This window comes from Phocoena phocoena, chromosome 15, assembly GCF_963924675.1.
Source record: "Phocoena phocoena chromosome 15, mPhoPho1.1, whole genome shotgun sequence".
NCBI lineage: Eukaryota > Metazoa > Chordata > Mammalia > Artiodactyla > Phocoenidae > Phocoena > Phocoena phocoena.
Window position 1 is genome coordinate 37,814,833 of NC_089233.1, and position 16,094 is coordinate 37,830,926.

Sequence of the window (16,094 nt, forward strand, 5' to 3'; positions counted from 1 at the left end):
GCGCGCGCAGGCCGGGCGGGGCCGAGTCCTACGTTGGAGCTGGAGCGGCGGGATCCGGGCGCTCTCCATTGGTCAGCACGGCCGCCCGTCTGCGCCGTGGGCGGGACGTGGGCGGGACGTAGGCGGGACTGAGCGCCCAGGCTGGGCCCGGCGAGGCGCACCTCTGTGGTCCAAGTGACTGCTCCGGGGCTGCTGGGCCACGAGGCAGGGAGACGCGAGGGCAGGAGCCAGGGCCGGGCAGCAGCATCGGGGGCCCAGACGGCGCAGCTCAGCTGCAGGTCGATCTCGGAATGGGCAGGGGCGCGGGAAGTATTCGCAGTGGAGTCCGCCGGGCACCTCTCCGCCTGTGCCCATCAGACGCGGGAGGCGAGGGTTCCTCGGAGGGGAGGCAGGGCAGGGGACGTATACGTGGGAGAGGGAGAGCCCCATCCCCTGCCCTGCACCCCACCCCACTCAGGAAAAGGCCCCTATCGCGCGTCCGTGGCCCGTCCGGGAAGGGTCCGTGGGAGCAGGCTGTAGGGCAAGACTGCTTCTCCCCAGGCCCAGGTCTGGCAGGACTGCCCCACAGCCAGAGCCTAGGGCAACACTATCTCCCCTGATATTGGCCAGACCCCTGCTACTTGACACCCTGCTACTTGACTCAGAGGTGGGAGTGCAGGCACACAGTAGGTCTGCAAGCTTGCCTGACACAGCCTCGGTGGCTTCAGACCCAGGGCCCTGGGGAGCAGGGGTGTCCACGCCAGGTGGGCAGGACCCTGATGTGGGCTGGACACCCCATGACCCTGCTCCATGCACTTGCCCTGCATTGCAGCCACCATGGAGCCAGGCAGCGTGGAGAACCTGTGTGTCGTGTACCGGAGCCGTGACTTCCTGGTGGTGAACAAGCACTGGGATGTGCGCATCGACAGCAAGTCCTGGTGGGAGACGCTGACCCTCCAGAAGCAGCTGCGGCACCGCTTCCCAGAGCTGGCCGACCCTGACACCTGCTACGGGTTCAGGTACCCACAGCAGCCTCCGTCGGTGGGAAGCGGCCCACAGCCCAGCCACCACTGATCCTCTGCCCCATGCTAGGTTCTGCCACCAACTGGACTTCTCCACCAGCGGGGCACTGTGTGTGGCCCTGAACAAGGCAGCCGCAGGCAGTGCCTACAGGTGCTTCAAGGACCGGAGAGTCACCAAGGCTTATCTGGCTCTGGTAAGGCCTAGCTGGTCCTTGGAGCAGGAGACTCCAACTCTCAATCCACTTTGATAGCCTCTGGCTGTCAGATGGGTTTCCCAGCAGTGGTGGGTGACCCCGTGAGCAGCGTGTGACCCCCTTCCTGGCAGGTGCGGGGGCACGTCCAGGAAAGCCGAATGACCATCAGCTATGCTATTGGCAAGAACAGCACAGAAGGCCGGACCCACACCATGTGCATTGAGGGCACACAGGGTACGGAGGGCAGGGGGTGGGGGCCAGGGGCACAGTCGTCCAGTGGGGACCCTGGGTAGGCTGGGGCAACCCGGGCAGGCGACCTGGGATTGGGGTGGACTCAGCCATAGAGCTGGCCCAGCCAACTCTCTGGGCTTTCCTTGCTCCCTTCAGGCTGTGAGAACCCAAAACCAAGCCTCACTGAGCTGGTGGTCCTGGAACACGGACTGTATGCAGGTGATCCTGTCTCCAAAGTGCTGCTGCAGCCTCTCACGGGTGTGTCCAGGGCGCGTGTGCCCAGGTCTCCTTGCTATCTGCTGATGGTGTCCTGCCTTGGGCATCTCCTGGCACAGGGCACCGAAGTGTCCCCATCACACAGGAAAGGAACCTGCCCAGGGTCTCCCAGCATTGCTGGCCAGGCTGACTCCTCCCCCACACTCAGCCTCACAGCCTGCAGCCTCTTGCCCTGTACGAGGTCGCTCTGGCCTGGGTTCTCTAGTTGATCGAGCATCGCCCTGGCCTCACCAGGGGCAACCCCAGAAGTCGCTTCTGTTCTGAGTTCTGACGTCTTTGTGGCATGAAACAGGGAGGTCTGCTGCCCCCAGGGGTTGTGTGAGGCTTCAAGGACGGTGCTGGGCATGACGTGAATGGGTAGGGGGTGGGCATGGGGTGGCGCCCCTGCCTGACTGGCCCCCTCTCCTCCCCAAAGGACGGACGCACCAGCTGCGCGTGCACTGCAGCGCCCTGGGCCACCCCATCGTGGGGGACCAGACCTATGGCCAGGCCTCAAACCAGGAGGACCAGCCCTTCCGCATGATGCTCCACGCCTTCTACCTGCGCATCCCCACATGCACCGAGTGCGTGGAGGCCTGCACGCCCGACCCCTTCGTGCCCACCCTCGATGCCTGCTGGAGCCCCCACACCCTGGTGCAGCCACTGGACGAGCTCGTCCAGGTCCTGCGGGCTGCCCCAGACCCTGACCCCACAGAAGGGGGCCCCAGGCCCTGCAGCCCCTCCACGCCCCTGCCCGGGCCGGGCCGGCCCCCACCGCCCCCTGCCAAGCTCCCTGAGACAGAAGCACAGCGGGCCTCCTGCCTGAAGTGGCTGTCGGAGTGGACGCTGGAGCCGGACAACTGAGAGCATCGTGCTGGGGTGGGGATGGCAGGCTGGGACTCCAAGGGTTGGGGGCTGCAGGTCAGAGTCCTGGACACATCCCTGCAATGGCCAGGCCTGGAGCGGGGCCGGCAGGGCCAGCAGGGGGAGCCAGGCAGCTGCAATTCCAGAGGATTAAGCTCTTGGGCTGTGGGACCCACATGGGCCTCCCTCCCAAAACCCCAACCCCCACAAACTGCCCCAGAGCACCTCCCTGGTTCTAGAGCCTCAACCCCAGGAACTTATTTGTAGACTTGATCGGGGTCACCCTGGAAGAGGCAGAGCCAGGACCTGGGCCACCCTCAAGGTGGGCTCCTCCTGGGCCCCCAGACAACACCCCAGAACACCGTGCTCCACGCTGCTTTGCTTGGACCCTCTGTGGCCATCACCCCAGCCTGGCTGGGTTCTCCATCTGCAGACCTCAACCCTCCTTGCTAGGCCCGTCTGACCTTGTGCCTTTGCTTCTGCTAGACTCTGCCCCCTCCACCTGCATCCTGAGTGTCTCACATGGAGGTGGGTGTGGGCCACACTCCTCAGCCCCCACCTCACGTGCCATCCCTCCAGGCCTGCCCTGAGCGCTGCTCCATGGGGTCTTCCGGGCCCCTAATTGCGGCTGCTGCCTCCATCACCTGCCTGGCAATTTCCAGGCAGGACCTCAGCTGGGAGCAAGGGCAGCCCGCCAGCCCCCGCCTCCTCCATCCCCACAACACGGCCACGCCTCCCCAGCCATAGCTGAACTCTGAGAACTGGGAATAAACGCTCAATGACTGACCCTGCAAGTGACCATGAATGTGCCTGATGTGGGGATTTCAGGGGGGCTCACACCCCCACCCCATCCCTTCACTGGACAGACCTTTGCCCTAGACCCCAGCAGGAGCCAGGACAGACCTTATAATCCTAGCTGCTGACCTGCCCACCCCCCATACAGTGAACACCCTGCAGCCCTGGTGTGGGGGCTGGGCTCTGAGTAGGGGACAGAGCTGGGTCAGCTGCATCCCTGGAGGACCCCAAGACCCACAGCCAAAACATCAGAGCATCCACCTGGTCCCACCAGGGTTCTCCGTAGAGCTGCTGCCCTCACAGTGCAAACCTTGGGGCCCTCCAACATCTCAGAATGCCACGGGAGGGCTGGCGCCTAGGCCTCCAGCCAGTTTGAGGTCACACACCATGTCCCTGTGCCCAACTAGGCCAGGCCCCTCCTCTTGGCCGGCCAAGGCAGACAGGCCCTATTGTGGGGCTCCTGGGCTCACCCCACCTGTAACCACAGCAAGCTCTCAGCCCGGGTGGAGCCAGAGGCAGCCCCCCCACCCCACCCCCACCCCGCATGGGGCCTCTGCAGAGACCCAGGTCCCAGCCTCTGCTCCCCCGTCTCCTCATCTGTAACAGGATCGGAGGGACCCACCGGGCAGCAGCCCGGACAGATGGATGGCTACTGTGATGTGCCCAGCACAACCCTTTCTCGTCAGATGGGGGCGGGGTGGGAGAGCATCACCTTCCTGGCACTCCCAGCACCTCACCTCCTTGCTGAGGACTGCCCCACCTCTCCCCCCACCATGCTCTGCTCCACCTTCCCACTACCTTCACCCTCTGCCCTCCTCTCCCCGCCACCATCTGCCCCCCCACACCCTAATGCCCTCCTCTGCCATCAACTCTTACCTGTTTCGCCCCCTTCTCAGCATTTCACCACTGTGTCCTCCTTAGGTCCCTGTGGAGCATCAGCCCCTCACCCCCAGCGTGGCCCGGCCCACAGACCCTGCTCAGTGAGTGTGTATAGAGAATGAAAGAATGGTCCCCAAAGGACTCAGGGCCGTGAGCCCACTTTGTGCAGGCTTTCCGCCTCTCCCCACGCCCCCTCCTCACGGCCCCACCCCCTACACCTCTGGGCTGTGCTCAGCCACTGTCATGCCTGCTGTTGCCACACGGGGTCACTGCTGACCCCGGCCCCTCATAGCCCTGTCCTCTTGAGACTGCGGTGACCTTTGGAAGTTCCATTTCCCATGGACACACCCAGGTGCTTCCCAACTGCTGGCACCTGCCAGAGGGTCTGGACCTACAGGGGCTGTGGCCAAGCCAGGACCACCCTGACAGCCCTTCCTTCCAGGTGCCCCCAGGGGCCCCTCCCCACCCAGCTCAGGCAGGGCTACCCCCCAACACCCCAAAGGGTGGCCAGGTCTTCCTCCCTGTGCCCCAGCGACTGGCCACATGTTGGGGCCCTCCCTAGGGCACAGGTCCTGAACTCTGGAGGGCGTTTCTCATGCCAGGACAGAGAGAATCATTTTTCTTCAGCAGGCTGGCATCATTGCTGTCCCCCCGCTCAGGTCCCAGGAAGCTGCTGGTGAGGCCAGGGAGCCAAGGGTCACCCCCATCCCCACCCTTCTGTAGCCAGGAGTCTCGGCTGGGCCAGGACCCAGCCTCCAGGGCCCCCACCCCCGACCCCAGCCACAGGGACGGGAGCACACAGCTGCCGCCACCACGTGGCCCTGGGGCTCCAGCCCCTGCTTACTGCCAAATGGCCTGAGGAGGTCAGCCAGGTTGGGGCCTTGGGACAACCCTGACTGATGGTCTGCAGGGTAGGACCAGTTGGCTGAGGAGGGGCCTAGGGGAGAGCGGAGGGCAGGCGTGACCTGCCGCAGAGCACTGACCTGGGCATGACAGCCTGGCTCAGGGCCCATGGGCTGAGGCTGCAGAGCAAGCGACAAGACAGACAGGAAGAGGGGTAGACTGGACAGACAGACAGGCAGCCACGGAGGGAGGGAAGGCAGGATGGAAGGGCAACAGGGGCCCATGGGTAGGAACTGCCCTGGGGATGTTCCATGTATATTTCCCCTCTCCCCACAGCCTGGCTCCTCCCCCTGAAGAGCCCTGTCAGCCCCTCTGAGAACCCCCAGGACCACAGATCCCGACCTTGCTGCCTACAGGTATGCTGCCTCTCCCGTTGGCCCCAGGACATGGGGTCCACCCAGTCCATCTACCCTCCACAGCCTACTGTGGGGCAGCCCATGAGCAGTCATGCTCCAGGGGGCACAATGTCGGCAGGTCAGGAGCACACCCAAGTGCCCAACCCTGCCCCTGCTCACTCTGTGTGGACAGGGACAAGCCGTCAGCCAGCGTGGGCCTCAGTCTCCTCGTGTGTACGGCGAGCATTGTGCCGTGCTGCTGGCGGGGGCCGGATTCCAAGAGCAGTACGGGACAGAGCTGGGGATGGGTGTGACTCTCTACAGCCCAGCACTTGCTCTGTTGCTGTGGTCATTTGTCCACCCGGGGCCTTGGGCTCCCTAGAGGCCAAACCCAAAAGGGGCAGCCAGCATCTGGCCTCCTGCACTCACTGGCCTATGGGGAGTGTCCTTCAGCCAGGCCTGGACCCTGGGGTGGGTGGAGACCCCACCACCAAGTGACATCCCACCCCCACAGACCCCTCAGCACCCAGAGCTCCAGCAAGCCCTCAGCCAAAACTGACTGCTCCAGAGCTGACCAGCCAGCCTCAGGGGGTCAGTGCTAGAGCCCAGGGTGAGCCTGCCCACCTCCAGTGGGACCTGCTCCCTGGACCCCGCCCCCCTCCAGACCCTGGGGGTCACTGGCCTCACTGCCACACACCCTGCCAGATGGAGCTGAGCTGGTCCTCCTGGTGGCCAAGGGGCCCTTGGAAGCCCATCCTGGGCCAGCTGGACGGGGAGTCACTGGACAGTTTTCAGGGGAGAGGGGCTGTCACCACAAGCTCTGGGTGCCCTCCAGCTCTAGACGCTGCAGCTGGACTCCCATGGGGCCTATCCAGGGGCCGGGGAGCGATCCTCAGCTGGTCCCTCCAGCTGTCGGTCCCCCAGGGTCAGCACCTCTGCTTGTCTGCGGGGTTGGCTCGATGGGCATGTGTGGCCCTTGATGCAGGTGGTAGTTGTTCAGTGGCTGAACCCATGTCATGGGGGCTCAAGGCCCCAGAGCCCTCTTGGCCCTGCCAAGCAGGGGCAGATGTGGTGAAAGCTGGGGCCAAGGGCCAGCCTGGGGCAGCCAGCCCGCCCCACCTCAGCTGGGGAAGAAGTGTCTGTGGGCACCTTCATTCCCAACCCTCCCGCGGCCACACCTCCTGCTCTGCCTTGGAGACCTGCCCTGTGGAGCCGTCCCTGTCCTGGGCCCCAGGGTGCTGGGCACCAGGGCCACATGTGTGGCAGGCACAGCTCTCCCATTGAGGCTGCCTGCACACCCTCCCTGCCCCACAGTGCACACACGTGTGGACATGCATAGCCGGCTCTGCTCCAGTATCCACAGTACAGAAACACGCCACATGTCACTCAACCCAGGCCCCACAGTGGGGCCACGTGTGCCTAAGATCCCTGCAGGGGACACATGAACCACATGCACCATGTGTGCACACAGATGTGTGTGCTCACACACGGATGCCAGCACACATGTCAAGTGCAGGTGTACACGTGTACAAACGCAGGTGCGACCCTCACGGCAAGGTCATGGCTGAGCCAGGCCCCCCAGGGGAGGGGTGTGTGCTGGGCAGCCGCCAACTGGGAGCTAAGCCTCCCGCTCCTGTGAGGTTGGGGAGCAGGTGCCCACTGCTCTTGGGGCCTCCAGGGGCTGACAAGGCTGCATCACCTGGTATAGCCCCAGCCCCTCCCCTACAAGTCTGCCTGGCAGGCATCACTGCAGGAGTGGGTGGCTGGCAGGGCAGGGTGCTGAGCGAGCCATGGAGGTGAGCGGAGACCGTGGTGCCCCCACCCTGCACCATCCCTGCGCCCCGAAGCTCAGTTGCAGGGGCTGACACACAGCGGGGTGGGACCACTGGTGTCTGGAGCTCCTGGCGCCACGTCTACAATATCCCCGCTTCTGATATCTGCCGCCTGGACCTGGAGCAGCCTCCTTCTAGGACAGACAGAGTTCTTGGTGCTCAGGTGAGGGGCGGGGGTGGGACGGGAACCATGACCAACTGGACGCACAGGGTCCCAGCTGTGAGTCTGGCCTCTGTGTGGCCCTGGGCAGGTAGCTGAGCCCCTCTGAGCCTCCATCTTGGCCCCCACTTGGGGCGGTTACCTCCCCATCTTCCTCCTGGGCCATGCAGAGTCCAGAGGCCCACAGGTGCCCCAAGCCAGCAGCCCATGCAAGGCCATGGTCCAAGAGCCAGCAGTGTGGACCAGGCTCCCTGGCACAACCCCTCCCCAGGCCTCAGTTTCAGTCTCCACCATGGCCAGAGCTGCCAGCAGGCTGCAGCATGGGCTGTGCCCGGGGCCAGGTCTCACTGGGCATCCGAGGCCCTGAGAAGGGAAGGGGGCTGCCTGGGCCGCCTGGTGTGGGGGTGAAGCTGGGGCTGCACCAGGGCAGGTTGGGGGCCAGCAGGCCTCTCACCCCAGCTGCTGCAGGGACTCACTGGGACCGCCGCTCACCCCCACCTCCGAGCTGTTGAGAGAGTTGTCCACTGGAGACACAGCAGCCCAGCTGCAGATCCCCTGAGCCCTGACCTGTGATAAGAAAGCTGGGATTTGGCCTGGCTCCCCCTCTGCTACTCCCTTTTGTTCCAGAGACACATTGCTTGTGGGTTGTGCCCTCCTGAAAGACCAAGAGACACGGCTGCAGCCCAAGGTTCGCGGTCACCTGCCCTGCATGGCACCTGTCCTGTGTGACCCTGGGTGGTGACCTCCCCTCTGTACCCTGTCCCGGCCTCACCACCTCCTGTCTCCTCTCCAGCTTGACCCAGACCCGCTGCCTGTGACCCCGGTGCCTTCCTGCCAGGATGACCAGTGGGCACCACACAGCCATGGGCCCCAGAGCAGGTGAGATGACTCTCCCTCCCCCCCTTGGGGGGCAGCTCCCTTGGCCGTCTCCTCGGGGTGGCAGGATCACCCTCTTTCCTCCTGAGCCTCTACTGGGGGTCTGGGAAGGGAAGGGGGTGGCACAGATGGGGCACTGCGGGTGGGGGTCCTGTTGGGGACAAGGCAGGGACAAAGCGGGCCATGGCTAGAAGGGACTGAGCAACCGGGGAGCAGGAGAAGGTGGTAGCTGACCCCTGTCCCTCTGCTCGGGGGTTTCAGGGCTCAGACTGTGAAGACAGAGACACAGGGGGTGGAGGGAGAAGGTGCACACAGGTGGACACTGGTAGGCATGCATACAGGCCATCACATAGGTGTGTACATGCTTCCAGACACACAGTCACATGCCACCAGCTACACATCGTCACAGAATGTATACACTGCCACACCAGCAGGCACACAGGTCTACTGTGTAGTCATGCATGCCATCCCACACATGTACACCCCACCATACTTGTGTATACACCACCACCACTGTACGTACCATTAGGGGCACAGGCATACAGCATCAGACAGTCGTGTATACAGGTAGACACACTGCCACACATGTTCACCTGGTCACACAGCACGCTCAGACCCAGGCTGGCACACAGGTGACCAGCACCGTGGAGCTCCCAAGGACTCCGTATTGGGGCTGTCACAGGCCCACCCGGGACACAGGGAGCCCTGGGGAGACCGACCCTGGACACTCCCACACAGACGTTTATGGCCTGTTCTGTTCCAAGTGCCCTGGTGAGCCCAGGCCTCGCCTTCCTGGTGTCACTCACTGCCCACTGCTCTCATCCCCAGGCCGAGGGTGCCACCCAGGGAGGGCTGGATGTCAGCAGGGCCAACCTGTGGGCCAGGTGAGTGCAGGTTCGGAGTCACAATCAAGTTTCCCCAGCAGATTCCCTGGCAGGCTTGGGTGGGGGTGAGAAGGAGGGACCATCTCCAGGGTCTGCATTTGACGGCCCAGGCATGGCCGGGGCAGGACTGACTCCCGGCTCCTGTATGGGGGGCCTGGCCCTGCCTGCCCAGGTCACTCGCTGGAGATGGCTCAGGGCAGCTGGTGTCCTTCATCAGTCACACCCACATGGCTGGGACAGGACCCCAGGCCATCGCGGCTGGCTGGGGCCCGGGTCCCCCACCTCGGCCCGGCAGACAATCACTTTTTTTTTTCTGGGGGGTGCCGCGTCATGCGGCATGTGGGATCTTAGTTCCCCGACCAGGGATCAAACCCACACCCCTTGCACTGGAAGCACGGAGTCTTAACCACTGGACTGCCAGGGAAGTCCCGACAATCACTTCTTGTCCTGAGGCCTCTCAGCTTTCTTCTTTCCGCCCCAAGCTTTGCTGCCCTCTCAGGTCCCAAACTGAGACTCTGTCCTGGTGGGGGTTGGAGGCCACTGATCTGCCATCAATCAATTGATCCGTCAGTTGACTGATCAGGCAGGGCTGGAGGCCAAGCTGGACCAGCCGGGCCCAGGCTAAGGTCTCATGAGACCTGACCCTCCCCTGTGCACGGATCTTACTAGATTCACATCACGAGGAAGGCCTGGCTGCAGTCACCCAACAGGTGCCCTTCAAAACCTCAGCCATCGCTGGGACCTCAGAGCCCCAAGCTCTGGAACTGGGCCTCAACCAGACCCTGAGTCTGGACAGGGGCCACTTTTAAGCCCTGCTCATAGCTCAGAGTCCAGCACCAACAGGGCGCCCTCGGGGGAAATGTGTGGTATGCATATGCTGACAGCCAGAGCCTTGCTGTCCATACCTCCTGGGTCTCTCACCCCGACCCTGTGTTGAGGAGTCTGACCTCCACCCCAAATGCTGCAGTCTGGGGCCCCTACTCCCTCTGCCCCTCACTGTCTATCTCCTTTCTGCCCAGTGCCAACACCTCCCTCCTGCAAGGCTTCTGGTGCCAGCCGGCCAGTCAGCTAGCCCGGGACCAGCTTGCCACTCTGATCAGGAGGATGGAGACGCAGCATGTCCTCCTCGGAGCCTGGCAGGTCAGCGGCGGCCCCTGCCGAGACTGCCTGGGTGTCGAGGGCAAGGGCAGACTCCCTGGAGAAGGACCCCGGGGACGGGCAGGAAGGGAGGCATCCCTGGCAGAGGACCCAGGCAGCAAGGGCCAGGAATGTGGTGCCAGGACACGGAGTAGCTCTCCTGAGCACAAGGGCCCTGTGCTGGAGAGCTGCAAGATTGTCTCTAGCTGACACAAGATGCACCCCTCAGGTCACCCAGCAGACGGGAAGTTAGCCTCTGAGGTGGGCTTCTCCCTCCCCTGGATGATGTTCCAGTGTGGCCCACTATGGACTGTTTCCAGGACTTCTCACCAATCACCCACAGACTCCTGCCTCTTGTTCTTGGTTTGGTGAGGGCTTGCCTACCTGGCCTCCATCTGGCACCTGTGGCAGGTCCTCCGGGCTCCCCGAGGGCGAGTAATCTTCCAGCCTGCTGGCCTCTCCTCCACCTGGGCTGTGAGAGGGGCCAGCTGAGCTCACCTGGACCCACAGCTGACCCAAGCGTCAACAGTCCCTGAGTTTAATAAAAGGAAGGAAGGAAAGAAAGCTATTATTTTGTCTTATTATAAAATTAATATAAACTTAGTAATAAATCTGAAACAACCCCAAAGTAGGCCAAGTAAGTGGGACAAGACGTCCAGGCAGGGGCGCATCGGATAAGCAGATCCTCAGTGAGCCAATGTGGTGCAGTGGGGGCTGGGGTGGGCAAGGGCCTGATGCCAGAGGGGAGGGGGCTCTCAAGCTGGGTTTGACCCGTTCTGAGGCCAGTTCTCGTTGTGGAGGTTGAGGCAGGAAGAGGAAAACATGAAGTCCAGGGACAGAGAGCCAGCAGGCAGAAGGAGGGGACGGGTGGACGTGGGGACGGGGGCTGAGAGGTAGGTGGGGGGCCCTAAGATGGGCAGAGGGAAAGGGGCTGGGCAAGCCCCCGGCCGGGCAAGGAAGTGACACGCTGCCTGCCCTGCCCAGCTCAGCTGTCTGGCCAACCTGGCCACCCGGCAAGGCCTCCAGGGCAACTTGGAGCTCCACCCCACCAACCTGCTGCTCCTCTACGAATGAGTGCCCCTCCCCGCCCAGCGCCCAGCCGCGTGGGCTGAGCATGCTCCCCAGGGACACCTCAGTCACTCGGAGGCCCCCCAGTTGCCCCCTCTCCTGACAGCCCCCCAACCTTCCCACAGACTGACACAGGTGAGGGAAACCGACTGCCAGGCCTTCGTCTACCGCACAACCCAGGGCAACACAGGGCTGCTGGCCAACCTGCCCGACCAGAGGGCCACCCTGCGGCACAGGGCCCTGGCCTGCCTGGTAGGCACCGTGGGCCGGCCAGGCCAGTACAGGACAGGTGACGGGCAGTAGGACCAGGCTCATGCTGACCTGCTGTCCTGCAGGGAGGGCCCCGCCCGCGCCTCAGCACCTCCGACCTGCTGCTGCTCCTTGGGGTCCTGGTGTGTGACACAGATGCATCCAGCATCATGGCTGCAGACCCCCACGTGCTGCAGAACCTGCGGCGCTGTCCCCAGCTGATGGCCGCCCTCACAGGCTGCTGGCCAGCGGCAGGACCAGGCTCGGGTGAGTGGGTGCCCATGCCATCTGCCCAGGCTTCCCCTCCTCCACCTGATAGAGGAGGCAGCCTGGAGATCAATGTCCACAGCCCCACTGACCTCTAACCTCTGACCCCGCTCCCACCCCACTCTGACCCTGCAGCCTATGGGGTATGGGTTTGAGGTGCCCAGAGGCCTGGGGTGGGAGAGTCTCTGCTGGGCAGGCCCTGGGAATGGCACTCAGGGAGGGTAGGCGGTCTGAGGGGTCTGGGTGCTGCTCAGGGCCCGACACAGAGCCCCCTTCGCACACCAGGCCCTCTGGCTCCTGGAACCTGGAGGGGCTGCAGGCTCTGGGACCCCTAGCCACCGACATCAGCCCCAGCCTGTGGATGCAGCTACAGGAGGTAGGGCAGCACCCCGGGGTGGGTGGGGATCCAGCCAACCTTCCACCAGCCTGCCCAGGCCTGATGGTCGGCCGGCAGCCACTCTGATGCCCAACTGCTGTCCCCAGTCGCTCCCCGTCACAGAGTTTCTGTCTGTGGGGAGGAAGGAGGGAACAGGTAGCCCTGGTGGCCCTCCCCAGGGTGTGGACTCTCCAGGCCCGCCCGCCAGGCCGTGGGCCTAGACTTCTTTGGCAACATAGTGGCCACGGGCAGGGCAGCTCAGCCAGCATGATGCCAGGAGCTTTGGCACTGGCTTCCTCGAGGCCAAGGCCAAGTTGGTACCCTCACGGCCCAAGTGGGACACAGGTCAGTGTGGCCACCATGGCCTGGGGATTTTGCATCTCCCCCTGCTCGGGCTCCTCATCCCGGAGTGGGGGCACTAGAGGCATGGCACCCTCTGCCTGGACCTCCTGAGCTTGGCCCAGGGTCTCTGTCCAGGTTGAGGGGAGTGGTCAGAGTCTGGTGGGGCTGGACTGGGAGTTGAGACCAAGGTCAGGGTTGAGTCAGTCTGGTCCAGGCCAAGTTATTGGCTAGGAGTCAAGCTTGGGAAGGGTCAAGGTCAGGAGTGAGGTGGGGCCCAAAGTCAGCAGCAGTGCTGACCAGCTGGGTCCTCAACACCTGTACTCCACCTTGCCACAGGGAGACCCTGTATCCCTGGCAACATCACTGCAGCCACGCTGCACGATGGCCTCTTCCTGGTGTGCTACGACTGCGTGCAGCTCGAGTCCTGCCCGGGCAGCCGTGCGTGTGCTCAGGGCCAACCTGGACCCCCTGCTGCAGCACCCACTGCCCACCCAGTGCCAGAAAGTCGTCAAGGCCAAGCTGGCTTAGGTGCGCCAGTGACCGGCAGTGGGAGGCAGGTGGTGGGCCAGCCGTGTGGCCTGACCACAACCTGCCTCCCACTGCAGGTCTACCCAGGCAGCGTCCCCGAGGAGCAGCTGCAGCTCATCCCCTCGCTGGCCTACCTGTACTCCCATGCGGAGATTGGCCAGTGGCACATCACGTCCAAGGACACGGTCGTGGCCCTGCTGGCCCCAGACAGGGCCCTGGAGAACCAGACAGAGGTGAGGGTGGGGGTGGGGGTGGGGGTGGGCAGGGGACCCCGCTGACCCTGGCCTTGCAGACCCGAACCCTGCCCACAGGTCATCCTGCAGAAGTTCCTGGACCACAACGGCACCATCACCAGTGCCCTGCTTGTGGCCAATGGGGGCTCCCGCCTCTGTTGGATGAGCCCCCGCCAGATCCAGGCCATCCAGCCCTTGGAGTTTTGGTGAGCCCACCCAGCAACCCACCCCCCACACCTCGGAGCCACCTCCATTCCTCGGCCAAGGAAGGATCTGGTGGGGGCCCAGGCCAGGCCATCGTAGGTGATTAGCTTCCTTCCTATGGCCTCCGTAACAAAAGATTACAAACAGAGTGGCTAAAAACAACAGAAATGTGTCCTCTCACAGTCTGGAGGCCAGAAGTCTGAAGTTAAGGTGTCAGCAGGGCTGGCCTCCCTCTGAAACCCGTAGGGGAGGCTCCTTCCTGCCTCTTCCAGCTTCGGGGCTGCATCACCCCCATCTCTGCCTCTGTCACAGCTGGCTTCCCACTGTGTTCATGTCCAAGTTTCCTTCTTCTTATGACACCAGTCGTTAGATTCAAGGCCCACCCTAAATCAGTATGACCACATCTTAATTTGATTACAGCTACAATTAGGAAAGACCCTATTTCCAGATAAGCTCACATTCTGAGGTTCTGAGTGGACGTGAACTTGGAGGAGACACTACTGAACCTAGCACGGAGAGCAAGAGGAAAGCTGTGGTTCAGAAAGCGGGAGCCAGGCCCAGCGTCCAGAGGAGGAGGGGCCTCTGGCCTGCCCATCAGCCTCACCCCCCCACCCAGGCTGGCCGGAGCCCTGGACATCTCCTCCTGCCCTCAGAGCCGCAAGAACGTGCTCTACGACAAGGCCCGAGAGGCCTTTGGCACCGCCAGAACCATAGACGCCTACTACAGCTTCACGCCTCCCCCCACCTCGGTGAGACCTCGCCCTGCGTAGGGCACGCCTCCCGGAAGCCCCGCCCCAGGAAGCCTCGCCCCTCATCGCTGCCCCGCCCCTAGGCGGTGCCCCCGTGGAGGAGCTGCGGCACCTGCCCCAGGCTAACGTCTCCGTGGGCACTGACACTTTCACCAGTCTGAACACCCGAGTGCTGCAGGTGGGCCGGGGGCTACCCGTCAGGGGCTGGGGCTGGCCTAGACGAGGATGCCTAGGTTACGGTCTGCAGGCCCCAACACCCACCCCAAAGTCAGAGGTGTGCAGGCAGTGTGGGCCCCAGGTCACTTCTGCAGGTGTGTTCTGCTGGGTCTCACCCCTGCGCTCCGGCCAAGCATTGACCCCGCCCACGACCCCTCGCTCCCTTCGCAGAGCCTGAGCGTGGGCAACGTGACGACGCTGCTGGGCCAGAACATGGGGGACCTGCAGAAGGCTCACAGCCACCCCACCATCAGCTCCTGGCTCTGCAGCCTCAATCGGTCAGCCCTGGGCGAGCTGGGCCTGGACACGGACCCAACCGGCCCCACTGGCCTCACCCACTTGACAACTGGGACCCCCAACACCATCCCCTGGATGCCCCATCTAGTCACCACCTCAGACCGGCCTTGGAGCACTGACCCCAGCTCAGGTATGCCTGCACCCACCTTCCCCACTCCAGCGGGCCATCCCCCCTCTGCCCTGTGTGCCCCCCTCCCCCAACTGCTACTAGCTTCTTGTCTTGCGCCCAATCTCATTCAGCGTTGGCCTACTCTTTCCATCTGCCTCCTCGGGTGACATCTGGGTGACACTGGCTTCACCTTGCGTTGCCTGCTGAGGGACACCTCCTCCAAAATCTGCTGAGCAGCAGAAAGTGGAGAGTGGGGAAGTTTTGAGGTCCCCATCGGGACCCAGAAGAGCAGCTGTACATGGGGGTCCTCACTGCTCTTCCCCACCCACAGGGATGGTGTGAGCCCTGAGCCCGGCACAGGGGCCGCCCAGGCCTGGGAGAGGCAGGACAGCCTGGGGGATCCCAGCTGGACTGAAGGGTGCTCCTTCCATGTTCCACCTACAGGCAGCCCACCTGGGGTATCTGCCACTTGCTGTGGCCCTGCCGTCAGGCCTCCTGTGGCTGCTGTATTGGAGCACCCTGGGGCCCAGCTGGAACCACTCACAGGGCACCTGCCCCATGGCCTCCAAAGACAGCACTGCCCCAGCACCACTTGCAGGAAAACCGGGGTTGGTAGGTGGAGCTGGATGCCTGCCTAGACCAAGATGCCTGCCCCATGCCCAGGGGACCTGGCCACGTCCCGCATCCCAGGGGCCTGCAGGGCCAGTCCCTGCCCACACCCAGCTCCCAGGACCTGGAGCCAGACTGAGGACCTGGGCCCAAGGTCACTGCCCCAGCCAGTGAGGGAGATGCTGCCCCTGCCCTCTGGCTTCTTCCAGATGAAGAACTGGGGTTGAGGAGGGGTTTCCGCGGACTGACTTCGCTGATTGATTTGAATAAAGGACAAGGTGATCTTCCTGCCTGTGTCCCTTTGCTCTGGGCCTGCGGAGGGACAGAGACCCTCTTAACTAGAATCAGAACTCCAGCCTGCCATCTCCTGGGGCAGCAGTGTCACCAGAAGCCACCCTGAGTGTTGGCCTGGCCTGGGGGGAGACCCAACAATGGAAACAGCATCAGGAAGGCCCTGAGGGCCCCCCTGCCTGGAGTCCCTCCCCTTTCCAAGTGCAAAGA

The 16,094-nt window shown here is 63.6% G+C and overlaps 2 protein-coding genes across 4 annotated transcripts; both read left to right on the top strand.

Moving 5' to 3' along the window:
- Positions 1-128: 128 nt before the first annotated feature.
- RPUSD1 (RNA pseudouridine synthase domain containing 1) lies at positions 129-2,650 on the top strand. 3 transcript variants are annotated; one of them, XM_065893080.1, is made up of 6 exons: positions 129-278; positions 812-998; positions 1,072-1,195; positions 1,327-1,429; positions 1,583-1,684; positions 2,118-2,650. In XM_065893080.1, the coding sequence occupies exons 2-6, from the start codon at positions 817-819 to the stop codon at positions 2,543-2,545; spliced, it is 939 nt and encodes a 312-aa protein (XP_065749152.1). In that variant the 5' UTR covers positions 129-278; positions 812-816; the 3' UTR covers positions 2,546-2,650. The 3 variants fall into 3 exon arrangements, with proteins under 3 accessions (XP_065749152.1, XP_065749151.1, XP_065749153.1); XM_065893079.1 differs by lacking the exon at positions 129-278 and having other exon boundaries at positions 817-998; positions 1,327-1,438; positions 2,118-2,545; XM_065893081.1 differs by lacking the exon at positions 129-278 and having other exon boundaries at positions 817-950; positions 2,118-2,545.
- Positions 2,651-8,288: 5,638 nt separating this feature from the next.
- On the top strand, positions 8,289-15,820 carry LOC136135351 (mesothelin-like protein). The gene is given in 18 exon segments (XM_065893242.1): positions 8,289-8,328; positions 9,089-9,209; positions 10,229-10,349; positions 11,331-11,422; positions 11,540-11,666; positions 11,750-11,891; positions 11,894-11,930; positions 12,216-12,306; positions 12,515-12,549; positions 12,551-12,651; positions 12,985-13,085; positions 13,087-13,176; positions 13,254-13,409; positions 13,488-13,615; positions 14,230-14,339; positions 14,416-14,540; positions 14,750-15,005; positions 15,648-15,820. Coding segments are annotated over 18 exon segments (2,046 nt in total).
- The last annotated feature ends 274 nt before the right edge of the window (positions 15,821-16,094 follow it).

What these genes read in the sequence shown, in the direction of transcription:
- RPUSD1 (XM_065893079.1), top strand. Translation starts at nt 817, where the DNA reads ATGGAGCCAGGCAGCGTGGAGAACCTGTGTGTCGTGTACCGGAGCCGT. An exon ending in GACACCTGCTACGGGTTCAG is followed by an intron (nt 999 to 1,071) that starts GTACCCACAGCA and finishes GCCCCATGCTAG; the next exon opens with GTTCTGCCACCAACTGGACT. An exon ending in GCTGCTGCAGCCTCTCACGG is followed by an intron (nt 1,685 to 2,117) that starts GTGTGTCCAGGG and finishes TCCTCCCCAAAG; the next exon opens with GACGGACGCACCAGCTGCGC.